The sequence below is a fragment of the Crotalus tigris genome, unplaced genomic scaffold (genome assembly GCF_016545835.1).
Source record: "Crotalus tigris isolate CLP2741 ecotype Arizona unplaced genomic scaffold, ASM1654583v1 scf7180000020104.566533, whole genome shotgun sequence".
NCBI lineage: Eukaryota > Metazoa > Chordata > Lepidosauria > Squamata > Viperidae > Crotalus > Crotalus tigris.
In genome coordinates this window covers 411612-436714 of record NW_024097859.1, presented here as the reverse complement: position 1 = coordinate 436714, position 25103 = coordinate 411612, and the positions used below count along the sequence as shown (strand labels likewise).

General features: G+C 52.0%; 2 protein-coding genes across 7 annotated transcripts in view; both read left to right on the top strand.

Annotated features, from left to right (window-relative positions):
• The window catches only part of ERAL1 (Era like 12S mitochondrial rRNA chaperone 1), a 14679-nt gene extending 10187 nt beyond the window's left edge, over window positions 1-4492 (top strand). The window contains exons 7-11 of one of the 4 annotated variants that reach the window (XM_039365510.1): window positions 601-868; window positions 2507-2685; window positions 2778-2858; window positions 3914-4032; window positions 4251-4492. In XM_039365510.1, coding sequence (XP_039221444.1) covers window positions 601-868; window positions 2507-2685; window positions 2778-2858; window positions 3914-4032; window positions 4251-4329 — 726 coding nt within the window. In that variant the 3' untranslated portion in view covers window positions 4330-4492. Of the gene's footprint in view, window positions 1-600; window positions 869-2506; window positions 2686-2777; window positions 2859-3913 lie in introns of all 4 variants that reach the window. The other 3 variants (XM_039365511.1, XM_039365512.1, XM_039365514.1) reach the window with 3 other exon arrangements.
• FAM222B (family with sequence similarity 222 member B) lies at window positions 3933-25103 on the top strand. Of its 3 annotated transcripts, none has more exons than XM_039365508.1 (3): window positions 3933-4032; window positions 19246-19370; window positions 22265-25103. In XM_039365508.1, the coding sequence occupies exons 2-3, from the start codon at window positions 19289-19291 to the stop codon at window positions 23797-23799; spliced, it is 1617 nt and encodes a 538-aa protein (XP_039221442.1). In that variant the 5' UTR covers window positions 3933-4032; window positions 19246-19288; the 3' UTR covers window positions 23800-25103. The 3 variants fall into 3 exon arrangements, with proteins under 3 accessions (XP_039221442.1, XP_039221440.1, XP_039221443.1); XM_039365506.1 differs by lacking the exon at window positions 3933-4032 and adding an exon at window positions 10240-10397; XM_039365509.1 differs by lacking the exon at window positions 3933-4032 and adding an exon at window positions 10386-10397 and having other exon boundaries at window positions 22377-25103.

Genomic DNA, 25103 nt, shown 5'->3' with positions numbered 1-25103 from the left:
CACTGATTTCCTGGTGGCGACAAATGAAATAAAAAAAAAGATAGATACACATTTGTAATCTTCCCGTTAAGAGTTCAGATTTTATATTAATAATAATAATAAAGTTGGAAGGGACCTTGGAGGTCAACTAGTCCAACCCCCTGCTCAGGCAGGAACCCTACACCATTTCGGACAAATGGCTGTCCAGTCTCTTCTTAAAAACTCCCAGTGTTGGAGCATTCACTGCTTCTGGAGGCAGGTGGTTCCACTGGTTAATTGTTCCAACTATCAGGAAGTTTCTCCTTAGTTCCAGGTTGCTTCTCTCCTTGATGAGTTTCCACCTGTTGCTTCTTGTCCTGCCTTCAGGCGCCTTGGAAAATAGCTTGACTCCCTCTTCTTTGGGGCAGCCCCTGAGATACTGGAAGGCTGCTATCATGTCCCCCCTCATCCTTCTCTTCATTAAACTAGACAGACCCAATTCCAGCAACCGTTCCTTATATGTTTTAGCCTCCAGTCCCCTAAAATCATCTTTGTTGCTCTTCTCTGCACTCTTTCCAGCGTCTGAACTTCTTCTTTACATCAAGCAGCTGACTTGATTTCCTTTCTCCTTTCCGGGGTCAGGTGGATCTGGTGAAGCAGAAGGGCGTTCTCTTGGAGCTGGTGGTCGAGCTCACCGAAGGCGCCTTTGGAGGGAAGAAGCTGGGAACCAGGTCTCTGTACCGGCCCCCCAAGAGGGCCCAGAGCCCCCCCGCAGAGGCCCTGGAGAAGGTCCCAGGCATGGAGAGCGGCACCCCGGAGAGCCCCAAGGGCCAGAAAGGCTGGCCGGGCTTCCGGGAGATCTTCATGCTGGCTGCGTTGCAAGAGGAGGAGGTGGACACGCTGAAGGCACGTGAGTGGCCCCCGCCCTCGAGTCCCGGCCAGCCCCCGGGAAGGGTTTGCCATGCTCGCCCCAAAGGGACTGGACTGTTGTTTTTTTTTTCCTTTGAAAACCTTTCACTTCTGAACCGAGGAGTTCTGCAGAGAGGGGGGGCAGGGGGGGAAGGAAAGGGAAGAGAGGAGACGGAATCCCAGGAGTAGGAAGGGACCTTGGAGGTCTTCTAGTCCAACCCCCTGCTGGAATAGGAGACCTTGTACCATTTCAGACAAATGGCTGTCCAATCTCTTCTTAAAAGCCTCCAGTGATGGAGCACCCACAAGTTAGGGAGGGAGGGAGGGAAGGAAGGAAGGAAAGAAGGAGAGAAGGAAAGAGGAAGGGGGGAAAGAAGGAAAGAGAGAGGGAGGGAGGGAGGAAGGAGGGAAAGAAGGAAAGAGGGAGGGAGAAAGAAGGGAAGGAAGGAAGGAAAGGGAGGAAGAAGGAAGGAAGGAAAGGGAGGGAGGGAGGAGAGAGGAAGGAAGGGAGGAGAGAGGGAAGGAGGGAGGAAGGAAAGAAGGAGGGAGGGAAGGAAGGAGAAGGAGGAAGGAAGAGAGGGAAGGAGGGAGGAAGGGAAGGAAGGAAAGGGAGGAAGGGAAGGAAGGAAAGGGAGGAAGGAGGGAAGGAGAGAAGGGAGGGAGGAAAGAAGAAAAGGGAGGGAGGAAGGAGGGAAGGAAGGAAGGAAAGAGGAAGGAAGGAACTAACTCTGAAGAAGCTTCTCAGATGAGAAGGGAAAGGGTTTCAAGTGGCCATGTGGAGAAGCCCCCGTGGGACAATCCTGCCCTGGATGGCGGGGAATCTCCATGGACCTTGGGTTGAAATGATCCCTTCCCAGCCTCGCCAGGAGGAGACAGAAGGAGGGGTGGGGGGCGTGGGGAAAAGAGCAGAAAATAGTTCAGCTTTTGAGGAAATTGGGGGGAATGGCCGGGCTCTGTCACTCGCAGGCTGCCCGCTTGGGAGTGGAGTCACGGCGTCTGGGCTGCTCTTTCTTAGCTGGGCTTGAAATCTTTCGCCGCTTATTCAAGTCGCTTCCCTGTACCTAGGCCAGGAGTGCCCCAGCTTTGGTCACTTCAAAGGCTCGTGGACTTCATCTCCCAGAATCCCCCAGCCAGCTCCAACCGTGGCCACTTTTACAACCTTGGGGGATTCTGGGAGTTGAAGTCCACAAGTCTTAAAGTAGCCGAGGCTGGCCACCTCTGGGCTAGGAGAAAGATTTAGCCAGTGTCTTGCCTAACGACGGAAAGGTTGGGCTGACAGGCGTCCGTAAGCCAAGGACGAGGTGGATCTATGCTGCCGGTCCAGAGAAGAGATGATGATGATGATGATGATGATGATGATGATGATGATGATGATGATAATAATAATAATAATGTAGTAGTAGTAGTAGTAGTAGTAGTAGTAGTAGTAAAGTTGGAAGGGACCTTGGAGGTCATCTAGTCCAACCCCCTGCTCAGGCAGGAAACCCTACACCATTTTGGACAAATGGCTGTCCAGGCTCTTCTTAAAAACTTCCAGATGCTGAAGCAGGCAGAGACATTCTGCAGCCCTCTGGGCGGCCGGGGTGGGGGTGGAGGGATGGTCTAGAAACCCCGTACAGGTAGCCCTCCACTCCGGCAGGTGCGACCCAGGATCCTTTGCGCCCACAGAAGTACCTCCTCAAGCAAGCCCAGCCCGGTCCCTGGGAGTACCACAGTGAGGTCCTGACCAGCCAGTCTCCGCAAGAGATCTGCGCGAACCTCATCCGGGCCAGACTCCTGGAACACCTGCCCCACGAAGTGCCCTACCTCGTGACCCAGGTGAGCCCAGCCCGGCACCCGGGTCCCACCCTTGCCCCCTCCTGGCTGGCGGATCCGTGCTGGATCTCCGGTGGGCTTTTTCTCTCCTCCAGGAAACAGCCCTATGGGAAGAGGGTCCCGGCGGGGAGCTCCAGATTGTGCAGCATTTGCTGGTCCCGAAGGAGAGATACCTGGTGAGTGTTTTGGGTCTGGGGCCTCCCCTCTTGGCGGGGGGGGGAGGGGAGGGGGGCATGCGTTTCAGCACAGTCCTGACAGTGAGAATAATTAACCCATGGAACCACCTGCCTCCAGAAGCGGTGAATGCTCCAACCCTGGAAGTCTTTAAGAAGAGACTGGACAGCCCTTTGTCTATGAATGGTATAGGGATTCCTGCCTGAGCAGGGGGTTGGACTAGATGACCTCCAAGGTCCCTTCCAACTTTATTATTATTATTATTAACAACCTGCCTCCAGAAGCGGTGAATGCTCCAACCCTGGAAGTCTTTAAGAAGAGACTGGACGGCCATTTGTCTGAAATGGTCTAGGGTTTCCTGCCTGAGCAGGGGGTTGGACTAGATGACCTCCAAGATCCTTTCCGACTATTATTATTATTATTATCACGCATTTATTTATTCCATTTCTATAGCTGCCCTTCTCAGTCAGTGACTCTCGGCGTCTTGCAATTCCCAAAGAATGGAAACAAACAAACAAGCATTTTTAAAAAATAATATAAAACGCATCAAAAATAAAGGCAGGCTAGTGCTTGACTTAAGACCATTCATTTAGTGACTGAAGTTACACTGGTGCTGAAGGAGAGGGAGGGAGCAAGGAAGAAAGGAAGGAAACAAGTAGGAAGGGAGGGGACATAGGGAGGAACGGGAGGGAGGCAGGGAGGAAGGAGATGGGAAGGGAGGGGACAGAAAAAGGGAGGGAGGAAGCTGGGAGGCAGGTGGGCAGGAAGGAAGGAGACAGAAGGACGAAAGGGGACAGGAGAGAGGAACGTGGCAGACAGGAAGGAAGGAAGGGAAGAAGGAAGATGGGAGGCAGGAAGCTGGTAGGGAAGGAAGGGGACAGGGAGGGAGAAAGGAAGGTGGCAGGCAGACAGGAAGGAAGGAAGGTGGGAGAGGAAGGAAGGAAGGAGAGAGGGAGGCAGAAAGGGAAGGAAGGAGATGGAAAGGGAGGGAGGGCAGGTGGGTCCTGGTAAAGGGGCGATGGGCGCACTTGAAGGCTCTTCTCTGCTCCTCCTGCAGAAGATGCTGATTGGCCACCAGGGCCAGGTGATCGGCCGGATCGCCACCGAGGCCGGCTACGACTTGATGGACGCCTTCCTGTGTGAAGTCCAGCTGAAGCTCTCCGTCCAGCTGAAAGAGTGAGCCCGGGTCCCTTCGGACGCTGCTCTGGTCTGGCCAGAGCCCTCCCTCCCCCCCTCTCGTGCCAGAGGGGGGGGCAGACGCTTGGAGGCAGACATGCAGCCCCCTCCTTCCCATCTCAGCCCCCCCCAGAGGGTTTCCCGGACGAGGGGCAGCCGGAATGCCTTCCCTCCCTGCGGATGGGGCCACTTGTGAGTCACGTTTTCACTTGGCATAGGAATCTCTCCCGCCCCCCCCTCCCGACGGCTCTTCATGGACGGCAGACACGTGACGGCGCGCTCACTGTGTACCAGTAAGGGGTCTGGGTGCCATTTCCACCCAGGAGAAGCCACGGCTGGGGGGTCCCGGGGCTGCCACTGGGCTGGCCCCCCTTGCTTGCCCCGTGGGTGAAGAACGTTCAGATTTGGCTCATCGGACGGGCCTCTCATGGCAATAAAACGAGGCTCCTGGTCAGAGAAACGGCCTCCTCCTCCTCGGCTGACGCGGGAAGACAGGGATGGGGGTGGAAGAGGCATCATAGGAAAGCCTCGACTTACATCCGCTCGTTTAGTGACCGTTCCCAGTTAGAACAGCACTGAAAAAAGTGACTTAATGGCCGTTTTTAGCACGACCATTGCAGCCTCCCCTCGGGATCACTTGATCGAAATTTAGACGCTCGGCATCCGACCCGTGTTTGTGATGGTCGCAGTGTCCCCGGGGGCGGGGTGTCGCGCAATCCCCTTTTGCGACCTTTTCTGACCAGCAAAGTCAATGGATTCGCTTAACGACCGCATTGCTCCCTTAAAAACTGCAGGGATTAAAAGGATTAAATATATCAAGTAAAAGAGTTTAGACGTTTAACAATCTAAGGAAATTGGATGTAGATGTGATGTATCTTTAGGAAGTTTACATAAAATGGGATTATAGAAAATGACTAGAGAAAGTAAAATTTAGAAACATTACACACGATATTAGCATAAAACAAGAAAGGAGGAATTATTATATAGGTCAAAGAAAAATAAAATTAAATAAATATACTTGGATGAAAAGGGGTGAATTTTAATGTTGGAAATAGTATTAGAGTAAAAACAGTATATGCACTAAATAATATGAGAATATTTGTATGCTTAGATGGAATTCTGGTCGAGCCTTATAAAAAAAATATGAGTGTTACTACAATGAATAATGTTGGATTCCTAGTAAGTAGTAGAATATGAAAGAAGGAAAATGTAAATAAGAAACAATGGGGCAATAAGGACAAATATTTCAAAGAAGAAAGAGGAGGGAAATGTAAAGAATAGAAGAGTACTCTTACAAATTGCTGTTAACAAAAAAGGATATATTATGTGTGTATGTGTGTAATGTTTGTTGTGCTTTGTTTTGTTTTGTTGGTCTAAAATAAAAAGTTAAAAAAAACTGCAGAGATTCGCTTAACAGATTTGGAGAAGGGGAAAAAAATGGGGCACAACTCACTGAAGCCGCCGTCTCGCTTAGCGACGGAAATTTCAGGTGCCTGTAGCCCTCAACTTAACGACCGCCACGGAGGCCGAAAGCTTTCTGCCGGTAAGCGAGACGCTTTTGAGTTGTGCTCCGTTTTGGGACCTTTCTTGCCGGAGTTATTAAGCGAATCACTGCACTTTACGGTCGTTAAGCGGACCTGGCTTCCCCTCCGTGGACTGCTTGTCAGGTCGCAAAAGGGGATGGCGTGACACCCCTCCCCTATGGGATGTGACGACCGTCGTAAGTATGAGCCAGCTGCCGAGCGTCTGAATTTCGGGGACTGCCCACGGTCATAAGTGCAAAAAACGTTCTCTGCTGTTAACTGAACGGTCGCTAAACAGACGGTTCTGCGATTGTGAGGCTTGTTGGGACACAGGACTGGGGGGTCAGGGCTGGCTGGCCCTGCAGCCAGAGTAGCCCCAGCCTCGCTCCTTAAAGCAGGGGTCTGCAACCTTGACCCCTTTAAGACTTGTGGACTTCATCTCCCAGAATTCCTCAGCCAGCTATGCTGGCTGAGGAATTCTGGGAGATGAAGTCCACAAGTCTTAAAGGGGTCAAGGTTGCAGACTCCTGCCTTAACACTAACACTGAATTATTGTTACTCAAATTATTGCAATTTTCAGGGCAGCTGACCCTCCCGGGAAGAGAGCTGCCTTCCCCGAAGCCCCTGGCCTCGCCTCGGGGGTCTTTCCGATGCAGAGAGCTGGAACCTGTTGACGGATTCAGCCCATCTTGGTTAGGCAGAAAATCTTGTCCCAGCTGGAGTTCCCTTAGGAGGAAACCGCCTCTGCCGGATCTGCTGGCCCTAAGCGAGGGGCCTTTGGGAGCCACCCCCGCTCCTTTCCAGGCCTCCAGGTTCGAGCGAAGAGAACAGGGTTTCCCAACCCCCTGGTCTGGGAACCGGGCCGCGGCATGCCAGCAACTGGGCCACACAAACAAGCAAAGCCCCATCCGCGGGAGGCAGGCAGCACATAAAACAGTGGTTCTCGACCTTTTTAATGCCGCGACCCCCAACCGGTCGTAAGTCGAGGACTACTCAACCGGTCGTAAGTCGAGGACTACTCAACTGTTTGCAGAATGGGACTTTTGGTGGGCTCAGCAGGGCAGAGACAGCCTGGACAATTCCTATTGGCTTTTGAAAGCCAATAGAATTAGACTCTATTCAAGAGAGTCTATTCTATTGGCTTTCAAAAGACAATAGAATAAAAGGGAGTAGCACAGCTAAGGAAAAGGGGGAAAAAATGGCGGACTGCGTTGTTTGGCGACCCCCGTGAAATGGTCGTTCGACCCCAACTGGGGTCCCGACCCACAGGTTGAGAACCACTGACATAAAACCACGCACCCTCCGGTCCTGCATGGGAAGATTGAGCTTTGGGGACAGCATATCGGTGCCGAAAGGAAGACTTGCAAGCCTTTTAAAAATGGCCCTTGCTTAACCTTGATAAGAGGTTAACCTTAGTTTCAGCTGGGTCCTCCCCAGGATTCCCACCACTTCATAGCCAAAACATCTAGACTACTGCAACGCGCTCTACATGGGGCTACCCTTGAAAAGTATTCGGAGACTACAGTTGGTCCAGAATGCAGCCGCGCGAGTGATAGTGGGTACTCCTCGATACACCCACGTTACACATATCCTCCGTGAGCTGCACTGGTTGCCTATTAGTCTCCGGGTCCAATTCAAGGTGTTGGTCATTACCTTTAAAGCCCTATATGGCTCAGGGCCAGGCTACTTGTGAGACCGCCTACTACCTCATAGTTCCCTACGTCCGGTTAGATCCCACAGGCTGAGCCTCCTTCAGGCCCCGTCGGCCAAGCAGTGCCATTTGGGGGGCCGCGGAGGAGGGCTTTCTCTGTGATGGCACCCACGTCTTGGAACCAGCTCCCCCCGGAGATTAGGACCGCTCCCACCCTGTTGGTTTTCCGCAAGCTGCTTAAGACTTGGCTTTTCCGGCAGGCCTGGGGTTTATAAAATCTGACCCCTGGATGACTGTTATTGTACTGTTTGTTTTTGTCATGTTATATGGTGTTCTTATTGTTAGCCGCCCGGAATCCTGCGGGAGTGGGGCGATTTATAAATTTTAAAAATAAAATAAATATCTACAGGTGGCCAGGTTGGGCACATGCAGTAAATTAATTAGGGCAGTGGTTCTCAACCTTTCCAATGCCGCGACCCCATAATACAGTTCCCCATGTTGTGGTGACCCCCAACCACTTATACATCACTGGGTGCCAGGGGCGTGGCCAAAGAAAAGGGGAAAAAAATGGCGGACATCCTTGTTTGGCGACCCCCATGAAATGGTCGTTCGACCCCAAATGGGGTCCCGACCCATAAGTTGAGAACCACTGAATTAGAGTAATAAAGGTGGGCAGTTTGGAGAGAGAGGGATGGATGGGCAGGCAGGCAGACAGACAGACGAGATAGAGATATAGGCAGATAGAGAGATAGGCAGATGCAGACAGACAGATAGAGGCAAGCAGGCAGATAGGGAGATAAGAGAAAAGAGTAGAGATGAGGACCCCTGATCAAGGTCAATAGGGAAAACTCGATTCACTTAACAACTGTCCCAAAAGGTCGTAAAATTATAGCTGCCTTGCTTCTGGCTTCAATTGTGGTTATCAACCGAGGACCATCTGTATAACCGTCATGCTTGAATAACCCACAGAAGGGAAGCTGCGTTCTAGGAACCAGCTGAGATATAAATCTATGGTTTACAAGCCCATGATGGCTATACACGATGGCTTATTGCAAGTCAGGAGTCCAGGAGTCTGCCTAATGCAACTGTTGGTGTTGATTGGCAGCAGCTGTTCCCCTCTCTGCTCTCAAGAGGGTTCTGCTTTAAGTGTCACAATACAACGAGACCTTGTTATCCGATTCTCCTGCCAATAAGTGGAAAAGAACAGTTAATAGTTAACCAGCAACCGGTTGACCTTCACAAAGGCTGCCATCTCTGCGAAGCCAGATTGGTTGAACTGTCTCTAGAAGGAGATAAGAGGAACAAAGTACTTATCCGATTCACAGCCAGAGCCAACATTGGGGGCGACATTGCTAAATCTCAAAGGCAAATAAAGCTCAGAACTGCATCTGGCCAGTCTAAAGAAAAGAAGAAACAGGGGTGACATGATAGCAGCATTCTAGTATTTGAGGGGCTGCCACAAAGAAGAGGGGGTCAGGTTATTCTCCAAAGCACCAGAGAGAAGGACGAGAAACAATGGCTGGAAACTGACCAAAGAGAGAAGCAACCTGGAATTAAGGAGAAACTTCCTGACAGGGAGGACAATTAACCAGGGGAACAGCTTGCCACCAGAAATCGTGGGTGCTCCATCGCTGGAGATTTTTAAGAAGAGACTGGACAGTCCCTTGTCTGAGATGGTATAGGTTCTTCTGCTCGAGCAGGGGGCTGGACTAGAAGACCTCCATGGTCCCTTCCAGCTCTATTCTATTCAATCTCAAGGGCTACACGCATTTATACTTCAAATAAAATATTTCAACTCCTGACTGAATGTCTGCTTAGCTTACAGACAGCTTGGGTATCCTGGAGTAAATCTAAGAACAGTTTTGAATGAACTTTAAATTAAAAGGACGTAGGGGAAAGGTTAAGTTTTGTTTACTGGCAAAATAATTGGATTCTGTAGAAAGGCCTTTCAAAAATTGAAACTGATTTCCCTTTTTTTAAAAAAAAAAGATTTCACCTCCTTTAAATTCAAAGCGGGTGGGGGAGAAATACCTTACAGAAAAAAGACATATTTCCAAGGCAACACAAATGTACCGTTTAACAACCCCATCTCCTGTTTTTTAAGAGTCGAGATTCAGGTAGTCCTCGACTTAGGATCACAATTGAGTCCAAAGTTTCTGTTGCTAAACGAGACAATGAGGTTGCCCTGTTTTACGACCTGTCTTGCCAAAGTTGTTAAGTGAATTACTGCAGTTGTTAATAGTATGGTTGTTAAGTGAATCCAGCTTCCCTTTTTGATTTGGCTTGTCAGGTTGCAAAAGGGAATCACGTCACATCACACACACACACACACACAACGCTGCGACCATCATAAATAGGAAGCAGTTGCTGAAGCATCTGAATAGTCACATAACCGTAGGGATGGATGCTGCATCGGTGATCAGTGTGAAAAAGGGTCATAAGTCACTTTTTTTCAGTACCACTGTTAGCTTCAAGTGGTCACTAAACGAATGGCTATAACTCGAGGAGTACCTGTAGTTTCAAAGGGGGGAATGAAGGGATCCGCCTGGGTGGCGAAAAGGGCAAGGGGGAGTGGGGGGAAGGCCGCTTGGGGAGGGGGCTTGTCTTGGAGGCTAGGCCGCAAGGAAGCAGCTCGGCCCGGAGTATCCGGAGCCGCCCAAGGGGGAAACTGAGGCCCGGCGGGGCTTGAGTGGCAACCGGCGTTGGACGCGTGGCGAGTCCGGAAGTTCAGACTGCGGACAAAAGGGCCGCGCCTCTCCGTTCGAACTGAGCGGCGCTTCCGGTGGTCGCGCGCGTGCGCAGACGGAGAGACTCCCCGGCCTTCAAGGCAAGAAGCGAGGCTGGCCTTTCCCAGCCGCGAGCGCTCCCGGCTGCCGTTCGCCCTCCGAGCCGTGCGGGGGCGCAAGAGCGATGTCGGCGGAGGCGCCCGTCTCTTCTCTCCTGCCCTCCCTATTGGCCGCCTGGGCCGGCCTTCTCCCCGCCTCCTCCTCCTCCTCCTCCTCGAGGCCGCCGGAAGCGGCGCCGCGCCGCCGCTCTCTCCCTCCGCTCTGACCTTCCCCTGGAGGGCCGGGCGGCGCGGCGCGTGCGCAGTAGGGAGCGGCCGAGCCGGCTCTGAGGGGTGACGAGGCGGCGGCGGCGAAGGAGGCGAAGCAGAGCGGCGGCGCCATGAGGGCCGGGCGGGGGCTCCCACGGTGAGCGGGCCCCTCCCCGGCGGCAGCCCCCCGGCCGCGGGGGGTGGGGTGGGCGGCCCCCCGGTCGGCCTCAGTTTCCCCCCCACTACCCCTCCCCCTCTCGGGCGCCCTGCGGGGGGGGCGGTGGGCCCGGCCCTGCCCCCCCAGGAGCCCCCTGGCAAAGTGGGGCAGGGGCTCCTCGGACCCCCCTTTGTGGGCTTGTGGGGGGGGGGAGGAGGCAGGCAGGCCTGGAGGGCGAGGCAGGAAGGGCGGCCATCCGGCTGCCAGGAGACCCTTCCTGAGGCTGCGGGGGGGGGGAGGAGGCTCGGAGGGTCCTTCCCGCCCTATTGGGGGGGGGGTTGGGGGGGTCTCCCTTCCCCCGAGCTTCCTCCTCCTGGGCCTTGATTTTCCCCCCCCCACACACACACACTTCACGATCAGTGCCAAAACCCGATCTCCCCCCCCCGGCCCTCTCGGAGGGGGGGGCTAACAGTGGGGTCCCTCCCACCGTTGCTGCTGCTCGGCCCAGAATAAAACTTGGTGGGGGGGGGCTTGATCCAGCGGGGGGGGGCGGAGGGGTCCCCCAGTTCGGGATCAGTAGCCCAAACCTTAACCACCGCCCCCCCCTTATCTGGCTTATTGGGCGGGTCCCTCCTGGCCCCATTGCGGGGGGGGCTCCCTCCAGAGCTGGGCCAGAGCAAAACCTGCTTCCTTGATCGGGGGGGGGAGGGAGGGGGGGAGGCGAAGGGGTCTCCCGGTTCAGTTTCAGGCCTCAAAACCTCATCTGCCCCCCTTTATCCTGCAGCTGGGGGGGGCTCCTTCCCTGGGGTTCCCAATGGGAGGGGGGAGCAAGGGGCTACTCTTTCCCAGGGCTGCTTTCTCCCAGGCCCTGGCTCCTTGATCGAAGGGGGAAGGGGGGGTCTCCCAGTTCAGCTTCAATACCCCTTATGCACCCCCTCCCCTATCTGCCTTGTCTTTCCCCCTTCCCCCCCCCCCAAAGTGAAGCCTCTGGCCCGGGACCTGCACCTCCCCAGGCCTGCAAGCGTGTGAATTTATGGAAGCTGCCCCGGGGCAGTTTCTATGTCTGGCTTGAAAAGCCAGTTCCCACCGTTTCCTCCCTGCCCTGGTCTGAGCCTCGGCCTCTCCCTTCCTCGGGCGGCGCTTCTGCTGCCAGAATCGGAGTCCGAAATTAGGCCGGGTCCCCTGGCCTGCCGAAGGCGGAGAGGGTGGCGCTGGAGCCCTTCCCTAAGACCGTAGGCAGTCCTCAACTCAACGGCCGCATTTCAGCCCAAAATGTCCGTTCCCAAGTGAGACATCGGTGAATTGAATCTTTTCCCCCCCCCCTCATTTTACAACCTTTCTTCCCACGGTTGTTAAGTGAATCCCTGCAGTTTTTAAGTCAGCAACATGGGTTGTTAAGTGGATCCAGCTTCCCCGTTGACTCAGATAGTCGCAAAACGGGACCCCGAGACTCTGCCACCATCATAGATACGAGTCAGCTGCCCAGCGTCTGAATTTTGATCACGTGACCACATGGGGATGCTGCAGAGGTCACAATTGTGTAAAGAGGAGGTCTTAAGTCACTATTTCCAGTGCTTTGGTCACTAAACGAATTGTTGTAAGTTGAGGACTACTTGTATATGGAGGCAAAGGGCTCTTCTCATCAGGATGATCTGCAGAGTTGCTGCTGGAGAAGGGGGTCTTCCCCTGAGGTCACGGGAGAGGCTGGGTCCCGAGTGCAGGAAAGCTGTGCAAAACCTGGGCCTCTTGAAGCAGAGAATGCAGGCAGATGAAGGATTGTCCCTTCTGTGCTTTTATTTTTTTTATTTTATTTTATTTTATTTATTTGGGGTGAGTTCAAGTCAGCATTGATTCGTGGCAACTGCCTGAAATCCTTTTTCCCTGCCAAATGCATTTTTTTGACCAAGATTTGTTAGGCTGGGCTTTACCACCAAGAGGTGGGACATTGCACATTGTGAGAGGAAGGGCATCATGCACCATTAAATCCATTCCTTGATAATTGTTGCAGAGGAGGGATTGATGAGTCACCTGATCTCAGTTTGGCAGCTTTTCTTAAATCGGCAAAAGCCAGAAGTAAAATGGATGATCCTGACTTGCACAGGATCGCGTCAGCCCTGGATTTCCCACTATAATTGAGTCGGCTGCATTGCTATCCAGTTTCCAAATTAAGTCAAGATTGACTTGGGTCACCCTTGGGGGGGAAGGTTGTGGCCACTAGAGCCTCTGCCTGCAAACTCCAGGTTTTTATTACTTGGGTGCCTAAACCGAAAAAAATAGCAAAGTTGGAAGGGTTCAACCCCCTGCTGCAGCAGGGGGGCTTAGGCCAGGGGTCTTCAACCTTGGCTCTTTTATGACTCTTGGACTTCAACTCCCAGAATTCCTGAGCCAGCATGGGGAAACTTCGGCCCCTTCATGACTCTTGGACTTCAACTCCCAGAATTCCTGAGCCTGGCTGGCTCAGTAATTCTGGAGTTGAAGCCCACAAATCATAAAAGAGCCAAGGTTGCCTACCCCTGCCCTAGACTCTTTTAGACAAATCTCGTCTTGAAAACCTCCAGTGATGGGAGCACCCACAACTTCTGGTGGCACACTGTTCCCCTGGTTTAATTGTTCTCTCAGGAAGTTTCTCCTTAGTTCCAGGTTGCTTCTTTCCTGGATCAGTTTCCATCCGTTGCTTCTTTTCCTGCCTTCAGGAGCTTTGGAGAATAGGTGGAACCCCTCCCCCCTTCTCTGTGGCAGCCCCCCCCCCAAATACTGGAATGCTGCTATCATGTCACCCCTGGTCCTTCTTTTTATTAAAAGAAGGATGATTTCCTAATTTCAGCTATTCCTCCTGCAAAATGGAGGGAGGTGCCCCCCCCTCCCTCCAGCGGCCTCATCCAGTCCACAGCCTGGGGATTAAATTGTCATTTCTCCATTTGAGTAGTTTTATCTTCCGGGCCTGGGAATTCATTTGTAATTCTTAGCTACAGGAACCGAGATTTAAAGCATCAGCTCTGCCTGACAACATGATGTGTCATCTCCAGACTTTGCAATCTCTCCCAAGCCTTGTTCCCATGAAGGCCTGTTGTAAATTTTAAGTCGTTAAGGGTTTACAAAGCACATAGAAGCAGTCCTGAGCCCAAAATGTCTGATACTTAAGTGAATTTTGCCCCATTTTACAACCTTTCTCGCCCCCTGTTGTTAACTGAATCGCTGCAGTTAAGGTAGTCACACGGTTGTTAAGCAAATCTGGCTTCTCCCTTTGACGTGGCAACAGCTGATCCCATGGCCCTGGGACACTGGTTGTCATAAATGCGAGTCAGCTCCAAACATCCCAGTTTTGATCACGTGACCATGAGGGGGGGCATCCTACAATGGTCATAAGTGTGAAACACGGTCATGAGGTTGTAGTTTCTGAACGTTCGCTGAACAAAAGGCTGTATGTTGAGGATATCCTGGGGGACAAGCAGAGCACAATCTGCTGAAGTTGCCGTTGGTTTTTTATCTGTGGATTTTTATTCATATATCTCGGTGCTTTTTCTTCTGTTTTCAGGAATTATTTTCAAGCTCCAGAACTAGAGAGGGTAATTGACTTAATCCGAATTAAGGCCTCCTTCCCTTCTTGGGAGTTGGTAGCAGATCAATTAACAGACGGATAGAATCACGTGAACGGTTAATACCACTTTACAAGGCCTTGGTGAGGCCACACTTGGAATCCTGCATCCAGTTTTGGTCACCACAATGTAAAAAAGATGTTGAGACTCTAGAAAGAGTACAGAGAAGAGCAACAAAGATGATTAGGGGACTGGAGGCTAAAACATATAAGGAACGGTTGCTGGAATTGGGTATGTCTAGTTTAATGAAGAGAAGGACGAGGGGGGACAGGATAGCAGCCTTCCAGTATCTCAGGGGCTGCCCCAAAGTAGAGGGAGTCAAGCTAGTCTCCAAAGCGCCTGAAGGCAGGACAAGAAGCAACGGATGGAAACTAATCAAGGGGAGAAGCAACCTAGAACTAAGGAGAAACTTCCTGACAGTAAGAACAGTTAACCAGTGGAACCACCTGCCTCCAGAAGCGGTGAATGCTCCAACACTGGAAGTTTTTAAGAAGAGACTGGACAGCCATTTGTCCGAAATGGTGTAGGGTTTCCTACCTGAGCAGTGGGTTGGACTAGATGACCTCCGAGGTCCCTTCCAACTTTATTATTATTATCATCATCATCATGGAAAGCAGTCCGTGATAAATGAATAACAACAGTTAGAAGGGACCTCAGAGGTCTTCTAGCCCAACCTCCCCCTTTGCTCTGGCAGGAGACACTATACAGGTAGTACTCAGCTTACAAAGGTCATTTAGTGACCATTCAAGGTTACAACAACACTCAAAAAAGGGATTTATGACCGTTTTCCCCACGACCGTTGCAGCCTCCCCATGGTCACGTGATCAAAATTCAGACACTTGAAAACTGTCTCGTACTTAACAACGGTCGCAGTGCCCTGGGGTCAAGTGATCTCCTTTTGCGACCTCCTGACCAGCAAAGTCAGATTCGCTTAACAACCGTGGCTGAACTGAACAGCTATAGTGCTTCATTTAACAACTGGCGAGAGGTCGTAAAATGGGGGAACTCGCTTAACAAATGTCTCACTTAGCAACGTAAGTTTGCGGCTCAGTTATGGTCATAACTGGAGGACCACCTGTACTATTTCAGATAAACAACCGAGATGGACAAAGGGACATTTGGCCTGTGTGTGCTTCACACACCACCTTGGCTGCAATTGGTGGCTCAGAATGTTTTTGGGATGGGGTGTCGGAAGACTAGGATGGCAGGTTAAATGTTGGTTTGGGCTGCTTCGAGTGTCATGTGATTGTGCTCGTTGTTACACAGGTAGTCCTCGCCTTAACAGCCGTTCGTTTAGGGACCATTCAGAGTTCTCTCTGCTCGGGGAAAAAATAGCTTACGACCGTCATAGCGTCCTCCCAGTCGCGCGATCAAAATTCGGAAATATTTATAGGTGGCTCTTAACAACCGTTCATTTAGTGACAGTTCTGGGTTACAACAGCACTGAAAAAAGGACCCCTTTTCACACTTAACGACCATCGTAGCATCCTCATGGTCATGCGATTAAAATTCGGAAATATTTATGGGTGGCTCTTGACTTAATAACCACTCATTTAGTGACAGTTCTAGGCTACAACGGCAACGTAGCAACCACTTTTCACACTTAACGACCTGGTCCTGGTCGTGATCAAAATTCAGACGCTTGGCAACCGCTTCACATTTATGACGGTCGCAACGTACCGGGCTCCCCTGATCCCCTTTTGCGAGTTTTTGACCGGCAAACTCAACGGGGGACCCAGATTCACTTCACGACCGTGTTAACAACTTAACCGCAGTGATTCACTTAACAACTGCGGCAAAAAGGTGACAAAATGGGCCGAAACTCACTTAACGACAGCATCACTAAGCCGTGGAAATTTTAGGCTGGGCTGAGGTCGTTAAGATGGCAGGATTCAGCGTCGGTTTTAGCCCTAATTGGAAATAGTTGATTGCATGCACCAACTTTTATTTATGTTGTGCCATTGGCTGGAGTTTAGCGGCTGCCCCAACTCCGTGGCCTGTGTGTGTGTGTGTGTGTGTGTGTTTCTATTTGTGGTTGGGTTGTATACGGATCAGAGAGTTTGTGTCATGTTCACGGTTAGAGGGCTCAAAATATTTTTTCGGTGGCGTTACATTAGAAACGCTCTTTAATATGTGCTTTTGGGCACCCCAGCAAAGCAGGATTTAAGACAGGGGTCTTTAGACGTAGCCCCTTGAAGACTTGTGGACTTCAACTCCCAGAATTCCTCAGCCAAAGCATGTTATAATTTTTCACGACCCTTATAATTGTCTGATTCAGTCTTCATTAATGTGCAGTTTGTGGTTTTAGAGTGCGTCTGTATTAATGAAGCAGACTGATTTGATTGCAGCATTATTTACAAATTAAAAATGTCATCTGGCAGTAGAACGTGGCAGGGTAAGGTGATTCTCTGTATCTTGCTAGAAAAATAAGTCTAGTTTTGGGCAAGTATTATTTTCTCTGGCAATTTGGAGAGAAAAAAACCTTAAATGAACACTAACAAACATTTTTCTGTGTAGTAATGGTAACCAGGAAGAACTTACAAAAATAACCTGGGGTTTATCTAAACCAGATAAATGTCGATAAATCAGCCAAGATTAAAATGAGAAGACACATTTATTTCATTTTCTGCCCATTTTACGTGCTCAGTTGAATGCTGTATGTCTATAATTCTAAGGTGCTTCTAACACAAATAAAGAAAAGAATTCATTTAGCAAACGAATTTACACGGGCAAGGAGATCCAACTGGCATTCAAATTTCCTTTTATGCAGTTTGAAAATTTTGTTTCAATTTAGAGCGAGTGCATCACCTGCCTTTGGGCCCAGATCAGGATTAGAACCCTTCACTCCCTGGTTTCTGGCCTGAGGCCTTAACCGCCACACCAAAAACTGGCTCTCCTGGTTAGCAAACAGTAATTTTTGATGTAGGAGAAAAGGAAATATTATAGCAACAAACATTCACCCCATTTGTGAATTTAAGGATATTCTGGAATGGAATGGGACAAAATGGAATGGAATAGAATAGAACGGAATATAGAATAGAATAGAATATAGAATATAACAGAAAATAAAATAAAATAGAGAATAGAATAGAATATAGAGTAGAATAGAATATATAATACAGAATAGAATAGAAATGTAGAATAGAATTGTAGAATAGAAAGAGTAGAATAGAATAGAGAATATAGAATAGAATTCAGAAAGAATAGAATGGAATAGAATAGAAATACAGAATAGAATAGAATATAGAATAGAATTCAGAATGAATTAGAATATAGAATAGAATTCAGAATAGAATAGAGAATATAATTCAGAAAGAATAGAATAGAGTAGAATAGAAATACAGAATAGAATTCAGAATAGAATAGAGAATAGAATTCAGAAAGAATAGAATAGAATAGAATAGAAATATAGAATAGAACACAATAGAATAGAACACAATAGAATAGAATATAGAATAGAATAGAACAACAGAGCTGGAAGGGACCATGGAGGTCCTCTAGTCCAGCCCCCTGCTCAAGCAGGAGAACCTATACCATCTCGGACAAATGACTGTCTAGCCTAAAAAATCTCCAGTTTTGGAGTACCCCCAATGTCTGGTGGCAAGCTGTTCCACTGGGTAATTGTCCTCACTGTTACGAAGTATAAATTCCTAATTCAGTATAAATGAACCAGCAGTTAAGGCACCAGACTAGAAAGCAGGAGATCGCGAGTTCTAGTCCTGCCTTAGGAATGAACAAAGTGAGCAATGGCCATTTTTCGCACTTCACTTTACATTCTCCTTCCTTCCTGTCTTGGATGCCAGGAATTGGATCCCTTCTCCCATCCTAAAGGAAGCACCCAGATGCCACTGAGAGAACAGGGATCACAGGTAGTCTTCAACTTACGACCGTTCGTTTAATGACCATTTAAAGTTGCAACGGCACTGAAAAAGGTGACTTACAATTATTTTTCGCACTGACAACCGTTGCAGCTTCTCCGCAGACACGCGGTCAAAATTCAGGCGCTTGGTAACTGATCCATACTTATGACGGTCGCAGTGTCCCAGGAGGGGTCACACGATCCCCTTTTACACCTTTCTCACAAGCAAAGTCAACGGGGAAGCCAGATTCACTTAACGACCATGTTACTGATTTAACAAAGGCGGTCACTAAATGAACTGTTGTAAGTTGAAGGCTAGTCCTCAACTTACGACCGCCACCAAGCCCAAAATTTCTGTTGTTAAGTGAGACATTTCTTAAGTGACATTTTTGGAGTTTTCTTGTCACTTAAGAAATGTCTCACTTAACAACAGAAATTTTGGACTTGGTGGAGGTTGTAAGTTGAGGACTACCTGTACCGGCAGCCTTCAACTTACAACTGTTCATTTAGTGACCGTTTGAAATTACAACTGCACCGAAGACAGAGATTTATGACTTTCCCCCAGTTAAAACTCTTGCGGTGTCCCCAAGGTCACATGATCCAGATCTGGATACTTGGAAACTGGCATGTACTTAAGACAGTTGCAGATTCACTGAACAGCTGCAATGATTCACTTAACAGCCGTGGCAGGAAGAAAGGTCGTAAAACGGAGCAAAACTCAGCCCGCGTCTCACTTGGCAACCAAAATTTGAGCCTGGCCGCGGTCGTAACCCGCCGTCTACCGCGGGCATCGGAACTTTGAATCCGGATCACTAGTGCCTTTTTTTTTTTTTAACTGAGCAACCGGTCGTAAGCCGAGGACTGCCAGTGCTGAAGTGCAGAGACCCAACAAAATCATAAATACAGGCAGTCCTCGAATTATGACCGCAACTGAGCCCAACATTTCTGTCGCTAAGTGAAATGTTTGTCAAGCGAGCTTTGCCCCGCTTTACGACCTTTCTTGCCGCAGTTGTTAAGTGAATCACTGCCATTGTTAAGTGAGTCACACGGTTAAGTGAATCTGGCTTCCCCGTTGCCAGAAGGTTGCAAATGAGAATCACGTGACCCCCCCCCCCAGGAAGGCTGCGACCGTCGTAAATAGGTGTCGGTTGCCGAGCGTCTGAATTTTGACCACGTGACCACAGGGATCCTGCAACGGTCGTAAGTGTGAAACTAGGCCTAAATTGCTTTCTTCAATGCTGGTCGTAACTTCAAACGGTCACTAAACGTAAGCTGTAAGTCGACGTCTAAATCTTTCCGATCACGCCCGTCTTTGATCTCGGGCTTGCAAGGAGCCCTTCAGGCTGCCCTGGGGGACCCCGTGAGTCTCCCTGACCCCTGTCTTCCCTTGCAGTGCGCAGAGGACTCCGGAGCCCATGTGCTGACCGCCGCCTGCCATGCTGGCCTGCCTCCCAGGACCTGGCGACCTCTCCTTCCAGCTGCTTCCTTACCCGCAGATGAACACTGGGCTTCAGAAATGTGAGTTTCGGCTGGCCGCTTGACCGCACGCCCAAGGGATGGACGGGGGGGAGGAACTAAACCCGGATGGTCAAGAGCAGAACCAGCACTCCAGCGGGTCTCTGGCGCACTTTGGGGGGGGGGTATTGGCTTGGATCCCCCAAAGCGATCCAAGAAGGGGTTAGGGTTGCAAAATGAGGCCTCAAACCAGCATTCCTCCACCTCGGCTGCGTGAAGACGGCTGAACTTCAACGCCCAGAATCCCCCAGCCTAACAGGAAATGGGGAAGCCAGCCAGCTGGAGCATTGTGGGAGTTGAAGTCCGCCCGTCTCCAAGTGGCCAGAGAAACACGGATTTATTTAACATCCGTAGGAGGCCACAAGTCTGGCTGGGGCGGGTGGGGGGGGGGTTAAATAGAATGAGCCCTCAGTTCAAATAGCTGTGCTGGCTGGGGAATTCTGGGAGTTGAAGTCCACCCGTCTTCAGGCTGCCACGGTGGGGAAACCCGGCGTCAGAGAGACCCTCCGTGGTCCTGACCTCACTACCAACCTCCTCCCATTTTTTTTTTATTTATTACAAGTTGGTGGCTAAACGTCACAAGGGGAGGGTCAGCCAGACTGCTGCTCTCACCAGGACAACCCTGGGAGGCTACGCGTAGGAGAGGCTGCCTGCCACATCTGCTGGGCCCGCTTCCCTGGTCTGGCCCCGTTTCCTTTCCTTCCCAGCTGTGCTGGGGTGGGTTACAGGTAGTCCTCCACTTACGACCAGAATTTCTGCTGTGAGACGTCGGTTAAGTGGGGTTTCGCCCCATTCTGTGACCTTTCTTTCCAGAGTTACTAAGTGAATCGCTGCAGTTGATAAGTCAGTAAGTGGCTTCCCCCACTGACTTTGCTTGTCAGAAGATCATAAAAAGGGGTCAACGTGACCCCGGGACATTATGACCGTCACAAACAGGAGTCAGTTGCCAAGCATCTGAATTTTGATCACGTGACCGTGTGGGTGCTGCTACGATGGTCGTTAAGTGTGAAAAACAGTCGTAAGTTGCTCTTTTTTTAGTGCCGTCGTAACTTCAAACAGTCACTAAATGAACGGCTGTGAGTCAAGGGGCCGCCTATAAATGTTTCGGTTTGTGCCCGTCTCGGGATGCTGCGAAGGTCGCAACTGTGAAAAACAGCTCTAAGTCGTATTTTTCAGTGCCGTTGTAACTAGGAACGGTCACTAAAGGGACTGTGTAAATAAGTCGAGAACTACCCTGTATTTTGATCTCCCCTTTACATAGCCAATATTTGGTTAGTCCAGATGCAGCTCCCAGCCCCCCTTGTCTGCTCGTGAGGGAGGCTGCCCTGGGCCCTCTGCTTCTCCCCACAACAGTCCAGATGTGGGGAAGAAACTTTTTTGGGGGGTGTCTAAGAAAGTCCAGCAAAGAGTTGTTTTTTCCTTGTATTTGATTGGCCTGAGCTCCAGGACCCCCAGGCCATCCCCAGTGTGGCTGGGGGTGACATTTGGGCATGGGCTGTGGCTTCCCAATTTGGAGACGGCCTCGTGCCCCACAGAGACCCATAGAGACCCCCACCAAAACCAAGATTTAACCCCCACAGGGCACCCTAGGCAGAGAGTAAAATCTGGCTACAAATAATCGTTGACTTACAACCATAACTGAGCCCAAAATATCTGTGGGTGGACAGGACAGTCGTTTAGTGAGTTTTGCCCCATTTAACGACCTTTCTGGCCACCGTCGTTAAGGGAATCCCTGCAGCTGTCAAGCTAACAACCCGGTTGTTCAGTGAATCTGGCTTCCCCCCCCATTGGCTTTGCTTGTCAGACGGTCGGAAAAAGGGGATCCCGTGACCCCCCTGGGGGGACGCTGCGACCGTCATAAATACGAGCCCATTGCCAAATGTCCAAATTTTGATCACGTGAGCATGATGCTGCTGCAATGGTCATGAGTGTGAAAAATGACCACAGTTCCCTGTTTCCACTGCTGTTGTAACTTCAAACAGTCATTAAGCGAACGGTCGTAAGTTGAGGACTACCCGTACTTGCGTTATCCTGGAGGAGGGGAACTTTTGCATTGATTCCAAAACCAGTAACGGAACTTCTGAAAAGCTGGAAGAAGCAGCGTCTCCTTTTAACTTTGGGGGGCACGGTTGCTCGGTTCAGGAAGAGGGTTCAAGGAAAGGGGTCTTTCCGACGTTGTGTGAGACAACCACCTCTTTCTGGGGACCAACAGCTGCATTAATAGCAGCAACACTTAGACATATGCCGCTTCGCGGTGATTTACAGCCCCTTCTAAGCGATTGAGAGAGTCAGGCTGTTGCCCCAACAATCCGGGTCCTCATTTTACCGACCTCGGAAGGACGGAAGGCTGAGTTCATTTTGAGCCGGTCGGGATCGAACTTCCTGGCTGTGGGCAGAGTCAGTTTGTAACGCTGCATTCTAACCACGGCCAGCTTGTTTTTTAAAAAGAAAGAACAAAACCCCATTTGAGCATCCGCTGGATTTGCAGCCGCGTCAGGCTATCCAAAGCTCCAGAGGGCCACGGAGGGTGTGGCGCCCGATCGGGGGTCCCAAGGGTGCAGACAGAACAGCGAGAGGGTACGAGCGGGACTCCACCAATGCCCATCAGAAACAAATGGAGCTCCAGTCATGCCACCGTGGCCATCTTTTTTCTTTCTTTTTTTTAAACAAGACCCTGCTGGGCCCCCGTTTTGGGCGCGTTCCCCCTCCCCCCTCTTTCGAGCTCAGCCCCGGGCAGTTCGGAGGTTCTGAAGAGAACGCTGACTGCTCGCTCAGTTGGTGTTGATGGCTTCTCTCTCTCTTTCTCTCGTTCTCTTTCTCTCTCTCGTTCTCCTTTTCTCCCTTTCTCTCCATGCTCTCTGTCTCTCTGACTTTCTCTTCCCCCCTTCCCCAACCAGGGGACACTCCACAGAAAATGAGAGCCGCACAGCACCCTACTCCAGCAGAGTTGGACGCGTATGCTAAGAAGGTAGCCAACCACCCTCTGACCATCAAAATTTTCCCCAACAGCATCAAGGTCCCTCAGCGGAAACACGTGCGCCGTACTGTGAACGGGCTGGACACTTCTGGACAGAGGTACAGCCCTTACCCACCGTCGCAGGCTTCTGTGAAAACAGGCCTCCTGGCCATCGTCCGGTCCCCGGCCAAAGGGGTCATCAAGGACTTTGACGGGAAGCGGACCCGCCTGCTGCCGGAAGCCATGATGAACCCCCCCTCCGTCCCCTACCCGGCACCTAGCACTTTAAGCCACCCCCAGGCGCTGGCTCGCCAGCAGGCCCTCCAGCAGCTCCACTCTCAGGGGGTCCCCCCCACCCTGCAGCCGCCACAGAATGTGGCCCACCCCGGCCTGCAGCAGCTGCCGCCGCAGCACCCCGCCAACCACTTGCAGCAGCCTCCGCAGCCCCCACCGCTGTCGGGCATGCACCTGGGCAGGAAGATGGCCGACGCCGACGCCCCTCCGAATGTGACCGTCTCTACCTCAACCATCCCGCTCTCCATGGCTGCCACGCTGCAGCAGAGCCAGCCTCCGGACCTGAGCAGCATCGTGCACCAGATCAGCCAGTTCTGCCAGGCGCGCACGGGCGCCAGCGCTACCTCAGTCTGCGAGGGACAGATCGCCAACCCCAGCCCCATCAGCCGCAACCTCCTGATCAGCGCCAGCACCCGGGTGTCCGCGCATAACGTCCCCACCCCCCTGCCTTCCTGCGGCATGGTCAACCCTGGCGACCACGCCGTGCCGGTCCCGCCCTCTGCCATGGGGGTGCCGCAGGGCAGTGTGGCCCGTGGCCCTCCTGCCTACCAAAGCGAAATGAAGCAGGTGGCCGTGGCCTGGAACCAGCACCAGCTGGCTCACCTACAGCAGATGTGTGGCGAGGCCATCGGACCCTCGGCCCCCATGGGGAAGCCCCCCGGGCGAGAGCTACCCGGGCAGGGCTTATCTGGTAAAGGGTCAGGCTACGCCCTGGAGCTGTGCATGGCCCAGCCGTTCGGCGCGAAGGCCGCCTTGGAGAAGCCTGCCCCATCGCCCCCCATCAACGGCCTGCCCGGGCCTGCCCCCTTCACCAACGGGCACTACTTCCAGCCCCCGCTGTGGAATAACATTCTGCCCACGCCCAACAGCGACAGCTCGGGCTCCCAGGACCTAGCCCTGCCGTTCCATGGGGGCGGCAGCGGAGGAGGAGGAGCAGGCGGACTGCAGACGATGGGGGCAGCTGCCCTGGAGTGCACAGCTGGCCCCCACTGCCGAGCCGGGGCAGGGCCCCCCGGCCCGGGCAGCGTGATGCCACCGATGGAGTACCCGGACTTCCACCGGTCCTGCCACCGCGAGCCAGGCGGAGCCCCGCTGAGCAAAGCCGCCCGCACGTCGGTGAACCGAGGCCGGGGGCCCGGCGAGAGCTGCGCCCTTCACCTCCAGCACCCCGGGTACAGATGAGGAGGGCGGCGGTGGTGGCACGGTGACTTTCGCTCGGAGCGAGGACCGTAGGGGTAGTTTGGGCTGGCAATCCGGCTGTTTTCTCTTTTTTGAACTGGCAAACTGCTGTGATCATTCTCGCAAACGGCTGGCACTAGAGGTGAGCCCCCCCCTCCCTTCTGGGTGACCCCCCCCGCCTTCTCCCACCCCGACTTTTCCGCTGCCAGCCTGTAGCAAATGCAGAATATCCCCTCCCAGAAGCCCCCTGCCCCCCCTCCCCCTGTAGCAGACACACACACACATAGACCCCGGAAGGAATGCCTCTGCAGAGCCTCTAGTTTTGCCCCTTCCTGCCAGGGGGTGGGTGGGGGGGCTTGGCTGAAAGAAGGCCCTGGGAGTCCCTTAGCCCCCTCCAAAGGGCAGAAGACCCCAGAAGGGAGCTCCCCACTAGGTGCAACGAAGCCCCCCCCCCCCGATTAAGATGCCCTCTTCTCCCCAGCCATTATGGGATGTAATGGAGGCCTGTCTGTTTTGGCCTCTTGGGGAATCTCGGCCCTTTGTCCCTGGAAGCTGGATCCAGATGGCAACCCCCACCCACCCACCCCTCCTGACCCTGACGCTGTTGCCTAGTTGGGTCACGAAACGTCTGCTCCAAAAAATAATCCACTGCGCTCAGAGAACAAGGCCCCCCCCCATTTCAAGGCTGAGCAACAGACGCAGGGAGTCCTCGACTTAACGATAACCATCGGAGGGGGGGGGGAGAATTTATGTTGTTAAGCCGGGTGGGCATTAAGGGACCCCCCCCCGATTTGTTTGGCCACTGCCGAGCAAATCTCCGTGAGTCCCGGCGTCGTTGAATAAATCTGGCTTCCCCCGTGGACCGGTTTGCAAAAAGGGGGGGAGAAGAATCACATGTCCTGAGGACCCGGCCAGCGTCACCATTCGCACGTCGGTTGGCCGAACGCACCAAGGGTGACCCCGTGCAACGGTCATAACTGCGGGGATTTTTCGTCAGCCGCCTTACGAATGGTCGCTAAGTCGAGGACTGCTTTGATCCAGCTCTGGGGAGGGTCTTCGGGTCCTCCCGGTTTCCTAACGGGGCGGAGCTGGTCCTTTGGGTGAAAAGTGGTGCTGGAGTCCCATTCCCCACACACGCACACGCACACACCCCGTCGCTGATGCCCCCTCCCCCAAAAGACAGCCCCCCCCCCAAAAAATGATCACGGTAATGTTTGGAGTTGAAAAAAGAACCCCATCCAAACCTCCAGCTGCTTTTCCGAAGCTTTTTCTCTCTTAGCCAGGGGTCTCCAAACGCGGCCCCTTTA

Coding starts and splice junctions, on each gene's coding strand:
- FAM222B (XM_039365508.1), top strand. CDS start 19,289: ATGCTGGCCTGCCTCCCAGGACCTGGCGACCTCTCCTTCCAGCTGCTT. Junction 19,371..22,264: donor GAACACTGGGCTTCAGAAAT/GTGAGTTTCGGC, acceptor TTCCCCAACCAG/GGGACACTCCACAGAAAATG.